This window comes from Varanus komodoensis, unplaced genomic scaffold, assembly GCF_004798865.1.
Source record: "Varanus komodoensis strain SLA01 unplaced genomic scaffold, ASM479886v1 scaffold5, whole genome shotgun sequence".
Lineage (NCBI taxonomy): Eukaryota > Metazoa > Chordata > Lepidosauria > Squamata > Varanidae > Varanus > Varanus komodoensis.
The window spans coordinates 49,772,936-49,793,592 of record NW_025336087.1 but is presented as its reverse complement, the minus strand read 5'-3'; the positions used below and the strand labels follow the sequence as shown (position 1 = coordinate 49,793,592).

General features: G+C 38.5%; 3 protein-coding genes across 6 annotated transcripts in view; 1 reads left to right on the top strand and 2 right to left on the bottom strand.

The window, feature by feature from the left end:
- The window catches only part of APBA1 (amyloid beta precursor protein binding family A member 1), a 51,048-nt gene extending 44,676 nt beyond the window's left edge, over window positions 1–6,372 (bottom strand). For all 4 annotated transcript variants that reach the window (XM_044445780.1, XM_044445781.1, XM_044445782.1 and 1 more), the window contains exon 1: window positions 5,218–6,372. In XM_044445780.1, the coding sequence (XP_044301715.1) occupies window positions 5,218–6,372 (1,155 nt within the window). The remainder of the gene's footprint in view (window positions 1–5,217) is intronic.
- Window positions 1–20,657, top strand: part of LOC123031184 (protein FAM189A2-like) — a 109,432-nt gene that overhangs the window by 70,146 nt on the left and 18,629 nt on the right. The gene's annotated exons all lie outside the window — the stretch shown is intronic.
- Window positions 6,397–20,657, bottom strand: part of PTAR1 (protein prenyltransferase alpha subunit repeat containing 1) — a 97,863-nt gene continuing 83,602 nt past the window's right edge. Inside the window, exon 8 of the mRNA XM_044445784.1 lies at window positions 6,397–6,425. Within this exon, the coding sequence (XP_044301719.1) occupies window positions 6,397–6,425 (29 nt within the window). The remainder of the gene's footprint in view (window positions 6,426–20,657) is intronic.

Sequence of the window (20,657 nt, the reverse complement as noted above, 5' to 3'; positions counted from 1 at the left end):
ATAGCATAATTGTAATACTATTGGTCTCTTCTAAGTAACAAAAATGCCACCATTGTATGCTGCAATATATGAAATGTTTAAAGGTCTCTCTCATATACACACAAATAATATGGGAGCCAGTATAAATAGGCACTTTTTAAAGGTCCATAAATTAAGAGCAGAGTATAATTAAATAGCAGTTTACTGCAACACTTACATTTTTGTTTTAATTTTTAAAATGCAATTATGTGGAAATTCAACTTGAAATAGATGTGGTTTTAATTATATTACTACAGTTAGGCAAACTACTTAGGAAAGAACAGAGTATGATCCACAGCACATAGTATGTTCCATGTTCTGAACTTCAAAGGAAAGGAGGACAAAATTTAGCTTAGTATCATGCTGGTTTGCTCCACATATCTGAAAACCAGCAGAATTCTAAAAACAAATTCTTTAGGACACCTTGCAAAGGAGTGAATGAGCACTGGATTCTCACTGCAGCCACATTTCTCACTGCAGTCACAGAAATGACTTCTCCCTTAATGCTGCTCAGTAATTAGTCCATACTGGTCTTCAGTACAGAAGTAATGAGAGAAAGGGTTTTGCTGTGGAGAAAAATGTGCATGGTTACAGTTTTGCTCATCAAACACAGCCTAAAGGGAGATGAAACTGACCAGGTCAAATTTCAGGCAGCTTCCTGTGCAGTCAATTCCCCTTCCCAAGGAAACTTACTAAAAGATATACTCCTGATTGGTTGGGCATTGCTGTGAAGGAGAGGCATATGGCATCAGAGCTGGTCTGATTGATAGTTTTAGCTTTTCTAGATTTTTTGGCTTTTGTACTCACATGAAGCTGTACAAAAATCTGCAAGACCAGATACTATAGTAGGGTACACAAACAAAGGAACATGCAGATGGTTTAACCCATTTTTTGAAAACTTATAAATGACACCAAGAAGCCAAAGGATAGTATTGAGCTTATGTTTCCCAAAGATCTATACCAGCCAGAAGAAAACAGCAACAGAACCATCTACAAGAACTAATGGGCCCTATTTATTCAATGAACTGTATAGCCAATGATATTCTAAAGGCTCATGATCTGTTACAAAAACAGATCTTAAAAACTGAATTCTATTGCATTTGTCAACAATCCTAAATGATAAAAGCCTCAAATAGTAAGGCTTAGTTATAATGGCATCTCTCCTTGTGACTACTCCAAAATCAGGATTAATATGTTCAGGATTGATCTTCACATGGATTTACCTTTCCACATCCTACTTAGATGTAAAACAGACCAAGTGTTTCATTGTAGCTTGGATTTTTTAAGGTGGTATTTTAGTCAGCAAAAATCTGACTATCCAAGCACTTAAGTACTTAAAAAAATTAATCTATGAATAAGTTTAGTAGTTAATACTATCAATAGAAGGCCCAGTAGAATTTCCATCTGTGTTCCAATCATTACAGTTTTAAAACATTTGCTTAAGCATTTCATCAAATTCATATTGCTCTTAGTTCTTGTGCATGCCTCTGTTGCTCTTTTCTCATGGCTACTGTCAATCTTGGATTACATAAACATAATTTTTTTATCTCACGCAGCACCTGAAACCTGCTCAATTATTCAATGCAGACTTCTCTATTCCCTTTATTAATAATAAATCAGCCCGGCTGTGGAAAAACTGATCCTCTGCAAAGCTACCATAGCAGCAGATTGAGAGCTAGGAAAACTTGTTGGCACAAAAGTAAGTTAAACATGAAATGAAAATGATCTAAATGGGGGGGGGGATATCGGTCTAAAAAATGTTATATTCCACTTAACAAAACCAGACCATACATGTTTACTAAATGCTGCAAAAACAAATCTATGCTTTCTGAGGGTTGCTAGCCAGGGACGAGCTGTCAGTAACTATTCTTCCACACCACTAAACAAGAGGTATCAGATGTACAAAACTGTTGCTTCATTAATCCCAGGGGATGGGACACACGAAGTTGGCAAGGGATGACAATAACTGAGTCAATCTAGTATTGGACAAAATGGAGGCCTCACATGCAGTATCTTCAGCAGAAAACCATGAGCTGGGCAAAATTAAAATATGTATTTAAGCAAGTAGTTTCTAAACATTTAGATACACCTACTCCATGAAATTTCATAAAGAAAAACATTGTGGAAACCTTGAATATTGCAAAATGTGCATTTTTTATGTCTCCAAGACATCATTATCACATCTGTGGATTCAGGCTTCTGGGGATCCACAACCAACATGACCCAAAGCAAACCCACCAATTCACTTTTCTAAAATAGAGCTTGGAATCCATAGCACACAACAGGGATAGACAACTTGGTCCCTATGGACACCAGTGTGCCCCAGACTCCTTTTGCGACAACGATTGAGCTGCTTTACCTACCAGTTAAAAAAAAAGAAAAGGAAAAACTGAAAAAGCACATTTATTTAGGTAGTGATCCAGAATGAGATAAAAAGAAATGAAGGTATGATCTGGCTGGCATAGCAGGGTAGGTGAAAGGAGAAAAAAGAGTTTGTTTTCCATGGAATATATTTCTGTTGATACTGAGAACTGGCTTCAAAAGGACTGTTTAGGGTATTGGGACTCAGACTCTAGCTCTCCTTTGTACTCAGACTCTGAGACACATTTGTCTCTTCTAACTAGCCCCATCTCCCTAGGAAGCCATTTTGTGGTGATGCCTGGTCAATTTTTCAAATTGCTGAATTCCACAGGCCCAAAAAGGTTGCCTACCCTAAGCCTAAATATTGCAGAAAACTGTTTTTTATTCTATTGTTGCAAAATTAAAACTATTCTATTTGGGTTTTAAAACCTTATATCCTACATATTTTACAAAGAAGGGACCTTAAAAACCCAAACAGATGATAACTTGTTAAGATATTAGTTAACCATAAGGGGGATACAGATATGCACACCCATATATTCATACCAAACAGTGATTAAAACATTTATCCAAATAGTTTCTTAAAGACTCATGTTTTATATACTGCCTAAAAACAGCACAGTATCTGGGCCTAACACATGCCTGGAGGCTCCAAACCTTGTGGTTCTCATCCCAGCTTCACAAGGCTGGAGAATTTGAAGTTGATTACCAGCGCACGTGAGCAACAGCAAATGGTTGATAGCAAGTTTTTAGAGCAGGAACAATCTGGCAACCAATTCTATTCCGTTTAACTAGGTATAACATGATCAAAATGCCTAGCTCCCACAAGCAAGCACTTGTTACATTTCACCGCCATTGAACTTTCTGAATGCTTTTCAGTCCCATGTAGAATATTATAATAGTTTAATCTGGATGTTCCTTAGGGTTGAATAGCTGTGGCAAGGCTTGTCTTTGTCTGGAAAGATAAGTCAGTTGAAGTGCTACGTCAAGGAACACCACCAAACTACAAATAAGACGTAGAGAGGTGGTGCGGCCCTATCCAAGATAGTCTGCACACCTTCGCCTGTCAGGTAGTCCACCTACCAACATTACGGCACTAGTGGCTTGTTGAGCCATTTTTTTTTACACGTATCTGGAACAAAAAATTTTCATCTCTCCTTATGGAAAAGGATTAGATGGGTTCTTGCATTTAGAATTTTGAACATTTTCCCTTTTGAGGAGACCTGTGTTGGAGAAAATGGTTTACAACTATGAAGTTTAAGGAAAACTTATGTCTATGGAGGACCGCTCCTAGATAAGATAGAAGAAGAAGAAACTAGGCCAAGGGTGAGTATTTGAGCTGCATATTGAAAGGGTCATCCTTAGATAAGTTATGAAAGCAGGGAGGAAAATTCCCAGCCACACGAAGGGAGAGGGCTATGAGAAAGCTGTCAGAGGATGAGGCAAAATAAAATAGCATTGTTTTAATGAAGCACTGCACATTTCTACGGCATTCTGCCTTACAAGCCTAATAATATACTGCCAGCTTTGAGTGCTGTACTCTTAATAAATATTGCTTTTCTTCAATCTATTTGGCCCGTTTCATGCACGATCTGACACTGGAAAGGTGTATTTTTTTAAAAGTACCAGAATTATAGAGAAAACAAGAACAGAAAAGCTCTTTTTTTCCACTTCTCTGGCAACACAGTCATATGCAAAGCCATACAGCATGACATTTCTGGTAAAAGGGTATAGGATTTGTCTGCTGAAATTATGGGAAAGTATCACTTAATGAGATTATATTCTCCACCCAATTCTCCTATCCAAGTTCCTTTAACGAAAATGAATAAGCAAAGGAATTTATATATACAAGTGTTGCATGCTACCATAAGCAACTTTGCAGGATAAAGAGACAGAGAACTCCCTCGGGATAGCAATCCTAGTGCAGTCTGGAGCATAAAGGGTGGCCAATTTCTGTCTTGAACTACACTCTAATTTACTCTATAACTTACTCCAAATTACCTTGGTAGATGAGCAGACAGAGCAATACACTGAAGCCAGACAAAATACTAGTGGTGTTTGAGATAAATAAAACCATGAAATTCTAACATTATTTATTAAGAACTTGGGAAGCAACCTGCACACAATTATGCTACTTAAATCCTATTGAAGTAAACTATGCAAGCAGTGCACAAAATTTCAGTCTTAGTTTTCTGCAGATTGAAACCCTACAGCAAATGTTTTGAGGCATCCAACAGGTACTTTGGTATACAAAACGTAAACAAAACACCTAGAAGAAAATGTTGGGCTGTTTTCTCTGCATGTCAACTGAAAGCAAGCACATCGTTTTTGAGTCAAAACTGACAAGGAATATTGCATGAAATGACATTACTTAGATAAAAGAAGGAAACAACTCTTCTACCTGACTGAAAAAGTCACATCAACAGCAATGTGATTACAGCATCACATGACACCATGCCACAGCTTAGCAAACACACTGCTTCTAACGAAAATGCTGCAAATGTACATATTCTACCTAAGTCACATGTTTAAAATATTTTTGATAGATTGTTTGTTACCAATTACAACAAAAATAATTGGGTAACCAAGGGGAAATTTGTACTGCAATAATTCTCACATCCAAAACACATTTAACCACTCAAAAAATAGTGACCCACAAGCCTCTGTAATCATTTTAAATGATGAATTTACATTCTGAATGTAACATTTTATTTTCCAAGCAGTTAAAAACCAGTAAGAAAGTACCAAATGTCAAGGTGAACATTAGCACGGAGTAGTTTTTTGAGAAATTAACACAAGTTTGTGATCAAAGTATAATTCAGCATTTGGTGTACTTACATCTCCCTCTAGTGGCCTTTGGTCCTCACCATCCCTGGTTGGGCTGATGTCTTGTCTCATCACCCAAATGGGTTCTTTGGGCTCATCAGGAGTATAAGGAGAACGTATGGTCCTTGTCTTCACTTCCTCAATAGCTTCTTTAATGTCCTTAATGGCTAGTGATATCGCATCCCTTTTCTCCTTGCTATACCTTTGCACTGTTTCTCCCACATTAACAGGGGGCCTGGAACCAACTGAAAGTTGACTGTTGCTTTTGTGACGCATATTAGCAGGTGTGTTACTAGTGTCCACATTCTGCTCTGCTTCTGGCATGTCTTCAGCAGCTTTGTCTAAGCTCTGAGAACTCATACTCTGTTTGACTTCAGCGACAATTTGGTCAATATCTTCCTCTTGTTCGTAGCTGTCCATTCTTGGATAAGGAGCAAACTCTGCCTCCTTTTCAGGACTGTCAGACTCTCCATCTGAGCGCTCATCATAATGGTGCAGTCGGGCACCCAGGGCTTCCTTACGATAGTTATCAGCCTCCTCTCTCTCTTGATCATAGAGTCTAAGACCTTCCCTGACATCAAGGTCAGGTGTGTCACCTATCTCCTCATATACATGTTCCTGAAGTCCATAGTCAGCATAGGGCTCTGCATACTGCTCATCTTCTCCTCGATGGAAGAGCCGGTGGGTGTAGACATAGCCTGAATATGCTGCATTCATGGCTTCCTCATGCTCAATGGAATGAAAGTGCAAGTGGTTGGGAAGAGTCCGGTTGTGAATAGTTTCAGCATGTTCTGCCTCAGCATTTTCAGTGTACTCCTCTGACTCAGGCCTGTACTGTACTGCATAGGCACTCTCATCCTCATTTTCTAGCACTCTGTCTGCTTCATAGCCATCTTCTGCCGTGGCTATGACATCTCCTTCAGCAGTATCTGTGTGATTATGGAAGCCACTCTCTGTGCTGGCAGACCGAGCTAATGTGCCCTCCTCTTCCTGTCTAGACTGTCCTTCATGGCTGCCATTAGCACATCTTGGATAATGAACTGCATAATGTTGTTGTTCTTCCTCTACCTCAGAATGTTCAAGGTCAGCCTCCACAGACTCATTCACCTCTCGGTTTCCTAGTTCATCACTGACCTCTCCTTCAGGTGGACCCTCAAAATGGTTCATGGCAGATTTTAGAAGATTCCTCAGTTATTCTATTGACATTTTGTTTGTTAGGGCTGTAAAGAAATAAAAAACAGTTATTGTGCAATGACAAGTCTCTATTAAAGCCTTGCAGAATTAATACAGTAATAGCAAGTTAGAGTCAGACTAAGGCACATGCAACTGGGTGGATGGAACTGGATTTCTTCCCCAGGACAGCTCCTCCAGTCCCTGGAAAATCCTACAAGGAGGTTTAGGGAACTCTCTTGCATGAAGTGAGTTCCTGCTGAGGTGTGTGTGGGGAAATCTGAGTATCTTTCATGAGTGTAACCCTTCTATCAATAGAAGCAGATGCTGGATCCAACCCATTAAATCTGGCATGAGGTGACATTTGTGCTCGCATAGAAAATTTAATTATATATTGTAAAAATCATTGATAAGAGTAGGAAACTACAATTTGATGTGCTGAAAGTCTAAATCAAGTATTACCATAAGAACAAACTGACAATACAGTAGAGAAAGTATGAGATGGGATTACTAGCTGAGTATCCAGAATGGAATAAGCACGTAGATGAAAGCATGTGGGAAATTTTGTGCAAAAAAGAGATGTATATAACAGAAGACTGGAGGAAAAAGCCAAGAAGCAGAAGAGGGTAGTTAGTGGCATAAAAATGCCAGAAAGAACTCACTAAGCTAGAACTGCAAAATCAGCCCAGAAAAACACAGCTAATAAGAAAAATGGAAAATACCATTAGACAGAAAGAATATTAAGCATAAAAGCACACAATAGATATTTTGCAGAAGTAGAAAAAAATGAAGAGGTGAAAGTCAAAAGTAAGCCCACGTAAAGACAATACCCTAAAGTAAATGGGCTATCCCTTCAATCAATAGTGCTTGCCAAAGAAGAGGAGGAGGAGGAGGGAAAAAGGTGCTTCTCAACATGCATGTTTATACCTTGAAATGATTCTAAATGAGCTATACCGATACATATTCAATGCACTTATAGCCAGAAATCTGTGAATCCAGCCCTGAATGGAGGAATAATATGCACCCACTCGCAACATCTCCTTTGGAAAGAGTTCATCAGTACTGCTTGCAAGGAGTGCAAACAGATATATTTTAGCCCTTGGCTACTGAACCAAGTACTGGCTACTATATGCCACCTTCTCTAAGTCATAGCTAGAATCTTGTACTTATTCAACCATTACAGGCAAAACAATACAGGGAGTAGTCCATCTCTTCGGTGCCAGGCTTCAAGTGTTCCCCCGGTGCATGTAAAAGCTCCTAGGGTCAAGTTAAGAGGGAAATGGTTCTCTACATACATACATGTGCATGCTCATATATATCTTCCACTAGCCTTAGAATAGGGGGGAGAATGATTCAAAAGTTTTATATATGTCTAGTTACATTTATATCCTGCTTCTTCCTACTGATGCGCCTCCTCTCCATTTTATCCTCACGGCAATCCTGTGAGATAAGTTATATTGAGGCTCCAAGTCTTCCAGAGGCCGTCATGGCCAAGTGGAGGCTACAAACCAGATTGCCAAAGTTCAACTCTCAGTGGAAGCCAAAGCATTTCTGGTCTTGCTGAAGGATGCCTGAAGTGGGCCTTAGATTCCTCTCCTATAAGAAGAACTTATGTTCTATGCCTGTGAATTAATAGGTACACTGAAAAGGCAATCATGGAAGACACAGGGGATCATGTTGTAGGCCAGAGGTTGTCTTTTGTCTTTTCATTTGGCCATCCCTAGTTTACTTAACAACCACAACCTAACTTTTATAGAGTTATGGAGAAAAAGCAATCCTGAGACAATGCCATACAAAAAGGGAGTAGAGGACAGGCTTCCTCCACTTCAATTACTTGGCATCTGACTAATTGCATTAAGTTCACCAATTCAGAACTCACAGTTTAAAAGTCTGAGCATTTAAACTGAATGTTCACAATTCTTTCTGTGCCAGGCTCCGAATGAGGTGTGCTCTTTAAAAATGACTGTCTCCTTGCCTCACCCTTTGGATTGTCCCAGTACGTTAATGTAACAGCTCAGTAACAAACCTCTGTCAACTTGGATCTAAGAAAAGGTTTGTAATTTTCATAAATGTCTCATGATATTGGTTTCCATACTTGAGTAGCCTTAAAGGGACATGGATTTTTACACTACTTCACAGCACTTCCTCCTCATTCTAAATTGCATCAAAATGGACAGCCAAGAGCAGCAGGGGGTTCACAGGATCAAAATTTACTAAGTACATTGTAAGCTCCCTCTGAGTCTCACAGTTGAAGGCAGCACAGAAATCTTTTAAATAAATAATTAGACAAAGACCATTACACTGTATTTCATGCATTTGACAGACAAGATGGTTGACTCTGCAAAACTAGGCCTCAGCTAGGCCCAGGAAAACCCCTCAGAAGAATTACTCCTGAATTCAGTACAAGACCTCAAAAATATCCATTAAATTTATCATAGAAATTTTTAAACTGTTTTATCATACTTTGCACACTGCCAGAATTTGAACAATACAGGTTAAGAATAATTTCAGCCTTACAAGGACATCCTCATATATTATTAGCTCACAAAAATGTTTACCAGTCCATATGGATCCATACTAATTATCTGAGGCCTAGAAGAAAGAACGAGCTATACTGTGTGAAGCTTCCTTATACAGACACCTGAAAACAATCCTTGTACAGCAAAGGTATGTGCCTGTTTAGAGGGCAAGAGAAGCACTGAGAATTACTGGTTTAAAGGTCTGATGCAGAGATACTTGTGATTACAGAAACAGCAAAGGTGCTTTTATGCTAAATCAAGGCTAACAAAAAGAAAAAGAAGCAGCAGCATCTTGAGTGTACAACTTAAAATATCAAAAATAACTGCTTTAAAACATCATCACCACCACCACCACCACCAACATATTCAACAACTGCATGCTCAATTTGATTCCATGCAGATGTTTTAACATTATAGATTGTGCCACTGTAAAGTTTGTGTGACTCAGAGTGCACCCTTTGTTAAATATCAATTCTGCAAAGAAGGCTTATGGAAGGATAAAAACAGGTGTTAAAATGGCTTGCCACATAATCACATTTCTTCTATTAGATAAAAGCTGCTAATAAAGAGAGAGCTCCAAAGAACAGCCCATATGCACAGCCCCACAGGAAATGATCAGGATTAAACTCCAAATAGGCTTTTTAAAAGATTGTTTCCCACCCTACTATTATCTCTCACTTTGTGGCATTTTTGCACATTTTAGCATCTTTTTGCATTCTGAGTAATGAAAACCAGAACACCATTATTCCCATTTTACAGATGTGTGAGAGCAAAAGCAACAAGCCAGTAGTGAAGGCCAGCACTTGGAAGCCAGATGACTCAAGCCCAAGATTACCTTCTGTTTCCAAAGGGCAAGAACAGAACATTAATAAGTTGACCAACTGTTGACCAATCTGAAATCAAACAATTATAGGGGCTTTAGGGGAAAAATAAAAGAGCTTTTCTGGCAGCAGCTCCATATTTTGAATATAAAAGAAGAAAGTTCCATTCTCATAAGAGAAGACTAAATTTAAGAGCACAGGCTAAGGGTACAAATCCCAGCAGAAAGAAAATCTCCTGCTGATTAAAGTGGTTTGTATTTCTGTAAATGTTCATCAGGTCCCCATGAAAAAAATATGAATAAACCAAGCTCCTCTCTCCCTTAAATACATCTGAAATTAAATGCAAATGACTCACTATAATTTTATATCCACAACACAGAAGTGAGAGGTGGCACGTGACTTTGCAAATAAAGACATACTATGCCTCAGAAGAGTGCAGCACTCTCCCATTAATTATCCACAGCAGCAGCTGTGCTCTAATGTTCTGGCACATACTCGAAGGTGCTTTCTAAGCACTCCTGGCTCTATGCTCAGACCTTGATGGATGGCTTGGCCTCCAGAAGAAAGAAAATTAACAGGTTGATTTCTGGTATTGCTGGCTGCTTGCTGAAGGTCAAGCCACTCTACTAACAATTCACAATTTGGACAGTTATTTCAACACAGTATGTCAAACAGATCCCAAAGCATTCATATTCCACTACTTATAACAACCACACCTGACATTTGATGTTCTGAGGTATGATGGGCTTTCCCTAACCCAAGCAAGTTTCAACTTTACCAATTGGCTTCAACTGGCAACAGTTAGAAAAGACTCATATTTACTCAGCCACTAGTTATTACATTTGTGCGTATGCACTATTGACTGGTACTACTTCTCAGAAGTTTTAACATTGCATGAATGCAGTACACTGGGAGGTCACAACAATTCAGCCAATGGCTGCGAAGGCTAATAGAAACAAGCAAACTTCTTTTTAAACCTGCTTTTATAAAGGTATGCATTTGTACTTGTTTTCATGAATTTGTATATTTCAAAAGTAATTTGCATGGTAATATTTTACAGAGCATGCTGTTATCGCTGAAATTCAATTTATTCTCCTGATAGTTTACAACAAACAGTCTTTAAAAGACTGAATTAGCAAACAGTGATGTTTTTTCTTGTTGCCATGCAAAAAAAACTCAAATTACTTTTCTAATGGAAACTGCACAAGCATGCAGGGATGAATAAAACGCTTGAGTGTGGATAAATATGTTTGTCAAAGTTAGCAGCTTTAATCATGTGCTAAACTCTTCCTTTGTTCCAAGAAACATTTTGCCTTGTTCCTTTTAAAAACAATTATAAAAAAAATAATATGATATTTGTAAATTTTAAAAACCTCATTAGGAATCTTACCATCTGGTTCATGGAATAATGTATTTGCAGTACATGCAGTCAACATTTTTCATGCTAGCATACATCTCATTACTAAACATCAATATTAGCTATGCTGCCAATTATTATCATCACTATTATTACACTGCATTTATATCCCAACTTTTGTCCTCTTACAAGGAACCCAAGGTGGCTTACATAGCTCCATTTTATCTTCACGACAACAACCCTATATGGTAAGTTAGGCTGAGAGTCAATGACTGGCTTTAAAGTTATCTAAGCGAGCTTCATGCGTTTCTAGTCCAACACTCTAAAGTATAAGACATTTCATAACTAAACTTTTAAATAACATATGTATACATGTATTCATTTAAATATTTCTACCCTATCATTCATTATGAGGGCTTCCCACTCATGTGCCTATTACTGGAGTGAGTTTGGACTTCAACTCCTAGACATCCAAGCCAAAGAATGGTCAAGCATGTTAAGAGTCCAAAAATGTACAACTATAAAGTACTTTATGCCCATCCCTAGCCTATTTTATGGTTTTCCATAAAATTTCTGCATTCCATATATATATGATTGATAGAAGTGCATGGGAACCTTGATTCAAAGCAGTTGATATTTCTTGGCAAAAAAGATAAAGCACAGAAAACATCCAACTAAGAACTTCAGTGATGCAGTTAGATAAAAATAGGACAGGAAGAACGAATGGACTCAGAATTAAAATGTATGTTTAAGCACTTTCATATCTGATATCCACAATCTACTTTGGATTTTCAAATATTTTAGCAAATAAAAAAAGAATCTGAATTCAAGTCTCAGCCTACCAACTCTTTTCCTTGTGCAGTAAAATGAAGTCACCACAGCAACACAGTAATTCCTGTGAAACCGCCAAAGGCAGTTCCGATACCAGCTAAGAAAACTATGTCATTCTCCATTTGTGACATCATTCCACATTCTATACTACTTGAGCCATATTCTCTGGCCATCCATCAAAGATCAAAACTACCAAAGTAAGCTCCTCCATCCTGTTTCCATCTTTTATCTTAGACTCTGGACAAAGACAAGTGAAGCATTCATTTCATATTTTCCTTTCCCCGGAGGCATAGAATGGCTCCACTTATATATCATATTCTCCTGACTGCAAACCATGATCTGGAACCAAGTTGTGATTGTATCATGGGTTCTGTCCCCTGTCCCTGTGGCCTTTTGTTTTGCACTAGCTATATTATCACTATATCCAAAACATGTAAGAGAAAGCTCTCATCAGAACTGCCTCCAGACTGTGGCTTTTATCAGAAGCAATAGCTTTGGTGGCAATTTCTGGTTAGGTATAATTAATTTGCCCAGTTCTGACATAGACAGAACTATGACCATACAGTTAGAGAAAAGGAAGAAGAAATCTGCACTTAAGAGGGCCAAGGCTGCATTCCTGATTTCCAAACCATGACTAGAGAGTCTGTAAATCTTAATGAGGCCCAGAAAGTACAACTAATGAGTGAAACTAGTAAATGCACACAAGGTTCCAACCTTAGATGATAGTCCAAATTATAATTCCCACTTCAAATGAAAAACAGAATGAGTCAGAAATCCTGGACAGAAAGGTTATACACATGTATTGTACAACTAATTAATAGAAGACACCAGAAAATGAGTAATAATTAAGGGCATTATGCAATAGGGAGTGCATGCCTTGCTTTGGAAACCTCCCTGCTTTTTTACTGCAGAACTGTAGAATTTGGTCTCTTAGGTCTGATGTCTCCTACGCTTAAAGGTCAAAGAGTGGGCCAATACAACTGACAAGGCATTGACATGGCATGCTTGAAGTACCCAGCCTCAGTTAATCACCTTGCAGCTCTGTATCAAATCAAATGGAGTTTCAAGGCCATTTTTAAGGCCAGAGACACCTGAAATACACTGAGTGGACTTACTGGGGTTAGTCAAATAGTTACCTTCACCCACATGGCAAACTGTTACTGGATAGACCATTGTTTGCATTCATCTTCATCCTCTTTTCTGACAGATCAAGGTATCACTAAGGCCACAGTCATATGGCATCTTGATATTGTTGCGGGTGGAGAAGAACCGTATTAGTCAGAATCCCAACTCTGAGGACCTCCAGTCACTGCTCCCCTCACAGCCAGCACAGAAAGAACTGCACTGTCTGCCTCTCTAAAGTCAACTTGGAAATTGGCCTTGAAGAGGGCTAAATGGGTGTGCAAGGGCTGGGAGGGGAGAAAGTTGGCTGGGGCTGATGGCTTACAATTTCTGAGATCAGAAATGGCTATCTGGATGAAATGCAGGCTACAAGGTGGGGGGGGGGGTATTGCTGCCGTTGCACCTCATACCCTGCGCTGGATGTACATAAGCTCCCATGTTGGGACTCTTACGCACATTGACACAAAGAACACTGTACTGCCCCTTATTTATTGACTGTACTTTTAAATTACCCAGCAACCAATGTTTTCTGGAAAGTGTATAACACATTCAAAATACACAGTATCAAGATAAAACCTGCAGCAAAGCATAAAGCTGTTAATACATCGTAAAAGTAAATTAAAGCCAGGAGCAGAATGGAATACTTAGATCACTGAAAATAGTTCTTAAAATACTTGAGAGGATAAAAAGTCAACTGGCACCAAAAAGATCATAACTCAGGCAACACAAACAGGGCACCACTATAGAACAAGCCCTCTCTCTTGTATCCACTTATCTCGCCTCACTGAGCCATGGCATTTTGACGTGGGCCTTAGACAATGGCCTTAATGTCTGGACAAGTAAATATTTACAATTTATTATAGTAAAACAAACAAATAAATAAAATTTAGCATCAAACTTTTAAGTGTTTCATATTTCAATCAATTATATATTTTATTACATTTTATACAGTCAAATAGCTGAAGCTCTCTCGGCAGTTCATTATAGCCATAAAATACAGCAAGATAAAACAATATAAAAATTTATATGTTTAAAACATTAATCATTTAAGTCATCACTGATAAATGTAATCTGCTGAAAGTGAGTGAGCGAGTGAACAAGCATGAGAGAAGACCCTCTTATATTGGCAGAGGGTATAATCCAGTGTAGTTTTCAGAACTGCTTCCATCACCAGAACCAGGAAAGGATTTCTCCTCATTCCTACTGAGCCCTGTACACCCCCAATATCTGCTCTGAAGGCTTGGGCGACCCTCTGAAGCAGAATTTTGAGAGGATAATGGGGGCAGATGAGAGGTTCCACCTGTTGGGAGCTGGGTTCCTTCCTTTCAAACAACAGACTTTTTCATTTCCAATGTGCAGACAGCAAACTAATAGCCAACTGGGGAAGAGACTCTAAGCATACAGAGAGCAGTTAAAAGAACCCAAGCTCTTCTTTTCAGCACCCCAAGGCTGCACTCCTCAAGGAGTGCCCCTCCAGAGAACGGTTAGCTTCCTAGACCTATGCAGACCCTCTAACTGGTTAACCCTTTTCTCCTGATGTCATGTCTTGAGGTCAGGGACTGGACCAGGCTTCTCTTACTCCTCTCCTATGTCTTTCCTTCCTGCCCTTCCGAGCTCTGTCAGTTCCCAAAGTCTTCCCGAACACGTGAAGATAGATGCCAGTCTTTAGATAACCTTCGCCATGTCTATGTTCAGACTTCATTTTCCAGCCCTCACATTTCTCATCTAAAGAGCTGGTGCCAACCTAACCCTGGAAAACACAAGAATAACTGCCTCTTTCATTCCCAACATCACCCCCAAAGTGCTACAATTGCTTGTATGGATAAAAGCACAGTATTTTGAAATGAATAATGGCTGAATGTTTAAATAGCTATGCATGATTATATTAAAATTTAAAGAATTAAAATTATGAATACTGACACTGCATTAATTAATTTTAATTAGGTTATTAAGAACACATTATTGGAAGGGAGGATTTGACTTCTGGAAAACGGAGTTTGCAAGCTTAAGATTTTAGAAGAAATAAATGGATAAGTCATCAGCAAATTCTTCTTTTTACCCTCCTCTCTTATCCTTTAGACAAAAGAGAGAGCATCTCCCTGTTTCCAGGTTTAAAGGATTTGACATGTTTAAATAATGCTGTAAGAGGCATGTGTTAACTCAGCACCCTTCCTTGAGTTCTGTGTTTTGCCTGCAGCCAATATTCCCACATGCCTCAGAGGCCCAAATACCCATCATCCACATAAAGCATTAAGAGAGAATAATGTCATTCCTCAGAAGATGAAAATCATAGATGCAATTAATGCTCTTAGGGTTACAAATTATATTTACCATAATGTCCACACAATCACTAATGAAAACTGTCTTGTGCCCTTTAAATAATGTTTTATATTCCATAACGGTCCCTAATATATTCTGCAAGTCAGTAAGGCTTTGGATATAATATAAATGTAGAAATAAAGTATGAAAGATTTGCATGTCTACGTTTGCTTTTCCAGGGTCTGCCTGAAAGGAGATTCATGAAATTTCTCCAGAAGGTGTACCATGAATCACAGAACAGTAGAGTTAAAAGGGCCCACTAAGGTCATCTGGTCCAAACTCCTGCTCAATGCATCAAAGATTGAAAGCATCAGACAAAGTCCAAAGATTTCATAGCAAAGGAGAGCACTTAGCAGATTTTTTACTCTGGTAAAACATATAGGATTGTCAAGGCATAGGTGTGTTTTCTACAGTTTACACTGTAAACCTCTGAGGCTGTTCTAAGGCAGCCATGAGCAGGATGATATTCATGGAGCTGGTATTCATTGAGATTTTCACTGAGATACAATCTGTACTCTCTAGGCATAATGATAAAAATGCATGATCCTATTTCACTTAGGGTTGTTCCAAGGCATTATCAAAGGTCTACATAGAAGGGATTCAGAACCCTAATTTGAAAAGCAATGTTCTCACTTCTGAATCTGTGTAACAAGAAACCTGCCTGTAGGATCAATGTGCATTAGTTGCCAGTTTTATTATTAATACTCTTACACAGCAGGGCTTTCTGTGTAGGAATTTCATGGTGTGCAGAGTCAGTAATGCTGATTTCTGTGCAAGGTCTAATGTTCCATTCAGTAGTGAAAGAAAAATGTTCTCCTTCTTCTGAAACCAGCCTAACCCACAACTTTATACTGCTTCCTCAACTCCCCACCCCATCAAGTCACTAATGCAATACCTTTAGTATTAATTCTACACAAAGGACATTTAAACCTTCCTCAATTGTGTTCATGACCTTTTCTGTATAAAGTAATTGAAAGTGGAAAGGAATGTATTATTTACATCTTGAGTCAGCAATTTAATTACTTATTAGGCTAAGTACTCTGCCAGGCTAGGTAATTTTTTCTCAGGGAAAGGAAAACATACATCTGTCTTAATACTTTGAAATAAAAAGAAATTCTTAAAATTTATCTCTGGACAAATACCTTGTTCAGTCTGAGGTTTTAAAATGCTCTGGTCTTCTTAAACCATCAGTCATAGGGCCACAAAATGAAACCTAGCTGCTCTCTCTGTTTTTATTCAAGTTTTTAATGACCATGTCCAGACAAACCATTCTAAACTATCAAAAGAATGCACCTGCTTCATTATTTTTGAAAATAACAAAAGAGTTCACCTTTTTGTTCAGTCACTGAAGGACATTTTGTTTTGGAATTTTGGATAGGAAGAAAAGAGGAAGGTTTGGGTTAACTAATAGAGATTCAGGGTCAGTGAGATAAATTCAGTGCCAAGGCCAAGCACCAATTTGAAAGCATTCAAAGAAGACAGAACTCTAAGGCCAGACCTACCATGCAGCTTGATGAAAGAACCTGCCCTAATAGGGCAGAATAGATGAAGACAGAAATCAGTACTTCAACAGTACAGCAAAATTTTTGAAATGATTGCCCTAGCTGGGGTACGTAGGGGATGATTTGGGTTCTACTTCAGACTGCAAAATACTCTACTTGGGCTGACACTGAAATGTAAACTGATAAAAATACAACTACAACAGCAGCAGGGGTGGTGGCTTCCTAGACATTGCTAGACTAAAACTCCCTTGAACTCTGGTCATGCTAGCTGGATAATCTAAGTCCAACAGTATCCCAAGGACCATGCATCTGCCATATTGGGCTTCCTCAGAACCCCGATTAGAATGCAAAACTGGAGTACTGCATGCTTGTATAATGGTGTCTGTGATAAAAATTAGTCCTGTTCTGGTGTGGGAAGACGGGGAAGAGTCATATCAGTCTTCCAGGTTGTCACAGGTATGCACCATACAACCTTAAAAGCACACAGAGCATGTCCTAAGCACTATATTATTCCCTTTATAGTGTACATCTTTCAAATCCTATTCCTGTTGGAATGCACCTTCTTGAATGCACCAGTAAGAAATTTAGATTAATAATTCTAAGTACAATGAGTCAAACTTCCGCTAATTCTAAGCATCCCTACATAAAGATTTGTCTAGGCTGGTTTACCGTTCCATAAAATTGTGTTTTATATAAAGCTCTCTGCTCAAATTACAATTTTAATGGGCACAAATAGTGCTGCAATGGAATCCATCCTTCTTTAGGTTCACAAACTTCCTCTCATGCTCTGTCCTGTCTTAGAAAACAAGCTGAGCTGAGAAGTCCACAAAAATTTGTTGAACAAAGGCTGCACAATGAGCACCCTTATTTTGCATCATGTGCACCACAAAGGCTGCAAGTTATGAGCATGGAAGAGGGATGCTGCTTGTACAGAAAATCAGTGGACTTGATTTCTGGTGGGCACCTGCATGAATGCTTAGGGTGCTTACCAGGAAGTGGAATTCATGTAAGAACCAGACCAGAGTCCAGGGAGCTGACATATTCCCACCCACAAACAGATTGCTCACATTTCTGTAGACAGAAGTTCCACATCCATTCTGGGTACCTTCTAAAACAGAAATGATACTCTTCATATGATCCACTGAAATACGTGCTGGGCAGCCAGAGTGTCATAGCTCATTATAGAGGATATCTTCAAATATTACTACTGCCACTTCATTTTATCTCAATTTTCTTCAAAACAGGTCAAGGTAATGTATGTATGGGACTGTACTACTGCATTCTCACAACCACCCAGCCAGGTGGTTTAGGCTAAGAGAGAACCTTGTCAAAGGTCACATTGTTTGCCTCATGGCTGAGCAGGGAGCTGTTCATGTCCTTGGTTCAAGTCCAACATTCTGATCAGCTGAACTGTCTAGTTCAAACCATTTTCACCTTATTGAGTGAGTAAAATATGAATAAGCCTTTTACCCAGTTACAAAGCAGCACCTTCACTCTTCAGACAATCAAACCTGGGAGCTTCCAATTAAAATCATAGTTTCATCCTAACCAGGAAACTAGTTACCAGCTAGGTTGTTAAATCAGCTTCAAGCTATGTTTAGAAGCCTGAATTGTTGCAAACTGTGGTACTGTTGAACTGTGGTAAATTAGAGGCTTCCTAGCTTGACTGACTGCAAATCCATAGGAGCAGCAAAGAGGGTGCATACATTTGCAAAATGCTCATTCATATTTTGGCTTATTGAAACTGGACGTGATCATACAAACACAGCCAACAAGTGAAGCAACACACATTCCACAAGAAGAAATAGATCCTTAAATTATTTCCCAAAAACTAGCAAAAAGAAGCCAGAATATTTGATCATCACTATAGTATTTTGCTCCTTGTGCATTCATATAAAGAGAACCTGAGGCTAGTCATCTTATGTTCACCTCCTGAGGTTGGCTTTCCATTTAATTCAAGCAAAGAGTGGCTCTGTGCTGGCTGAATTAGCTAATCAGAGCCAGCTGAACACACAGCTGGCTTGCTTTCAAAATATAATTAAAACCTTAATGAAGAATGGCATTTTCTGAATCTACATCTCAAAACAGAAAGAGGAATGAATTTACAAAGTATGCCATGGCCAAATTAGGGCATTAGCTCCAGTAGTGCAGAGGTACTGCAGTTCTTCCCCTTCAAATAAAGATTGATCATGCCCCAAGGGAGGCATGGGATGTCATTGCAAATGGAAAGACTTATTAGATGCTAACCAAATTAGCCAAAGTAATACAGAATTAAAACTAACAGTTCAGGAAAGGGTGAATAAAATGAAATAGACCTGAAACTCTTTAGGTTCCTATCTTCCTCATATAAGAAAAAGGAACACAATTATTTAACACAGAAAGGAAGTTAGAACAGATGCTTCTTTAAAAAGCACACTTTTTTTCTGGAGGAATTTTCTGGAGGAACTAATTAAAAACTTGAGGGAAACAAAGGCTAATTCATGTGTTGCCATAGCAGCATGCAAGCCATTCCCATGGTTTCTTCCTATACTTCTTACTAACATTTGGATGCAGAAATTATGTAGGTGGGATGAATTATGTAAATTTTTGAAAGTTAATCTTTGTAGTGCAGAAGAGACCAGGACATTGTCCGAATCCATGTGGCTCATAAATGCACATTTTAATGAACTACATAGTAACAAGCCATGAAGAAGCAGTACCTACATTAGTGTGGTAATATCTGTATTTGTCCAAAATTACTTTTTAGGCTTAAAAATATCCAGATATCATTCAAGTATAGGAATATAACAATGAAGATATTTCAAAAACAGTTCAAATGTGTACCCATTAAGTTTGTAAAATTGTCAACTCACACCATAAAATATTCTGAACATACCTAGCAGTTTCCTTTCTAAACAGGTGTTGATTTTTCCATTCTAGCCAGGTCTAGTTAACATTGCTTTTTTTTACAGCACATGTATTGCTGCCAATTTTGACAAAATTCACATTGAGGCCTAGTACCCAATCTTATATAGAGGGAGAAGACACAGAAGGGCAAAGAGAAGACATAGAATGGCCTTTATGAATTCTACATGTTTCAACCCTGTCTCATCCCAATTTTAGCCCAATATGCCTCCTGCATATCACAGTAATGGGCTCAAAGCTTCCCTGACTCTGATGGAATTTGAACATCACTACTGCTATACCCAGAGTTGTCTAAACAAAATGATACCACAGTTAGGATACTGGACTTGTTAGATCTTGGACTGTTCTACTAAAGGAACACTTTTTAAAATTAAGTAGTATAGAAGTTGCTGCTGTTTAAGTTCTCTGTTTAGAAAACTTCTTGATAAAGCATTGTATTTTTAACTCTCTTGTATCTCTCTGATAGAATACTAAGTAACTGATTTTTGTTGTTTGGTCATCAGGAAAAAATTGTATTCTTCAGTAGTAATTAATAGTTGAATATTTAAATGAAAGAGTCCAAACTGTTAAGAGCCAGTTTATAAATTGAAAATCTGCGGGAACTGTTCTTTCTGCTTTACAGCAAATATTAGCTTTTCCTAATGGAACTGTGTTTAAATTATTTATGACTAGAATTTTCAACCCCTACATAATTTTTGTGTAGCAGCTTGAGACCATCTGGCAGTATCCAATTTAGAGAAAATAAGAGAAATTGTACTTGATTAAGAATACATACAGCAACCCAATATGCAGGGCAATCCAGGATGGAGTCCTGGTAGAAAGGTGCTGGCATGAGTGTGGGTCATGGGTGGGCCTCTTGAAGCCCTCCAAATGTTTTGGCCTATAACTCAATCATTCCTTACCACTG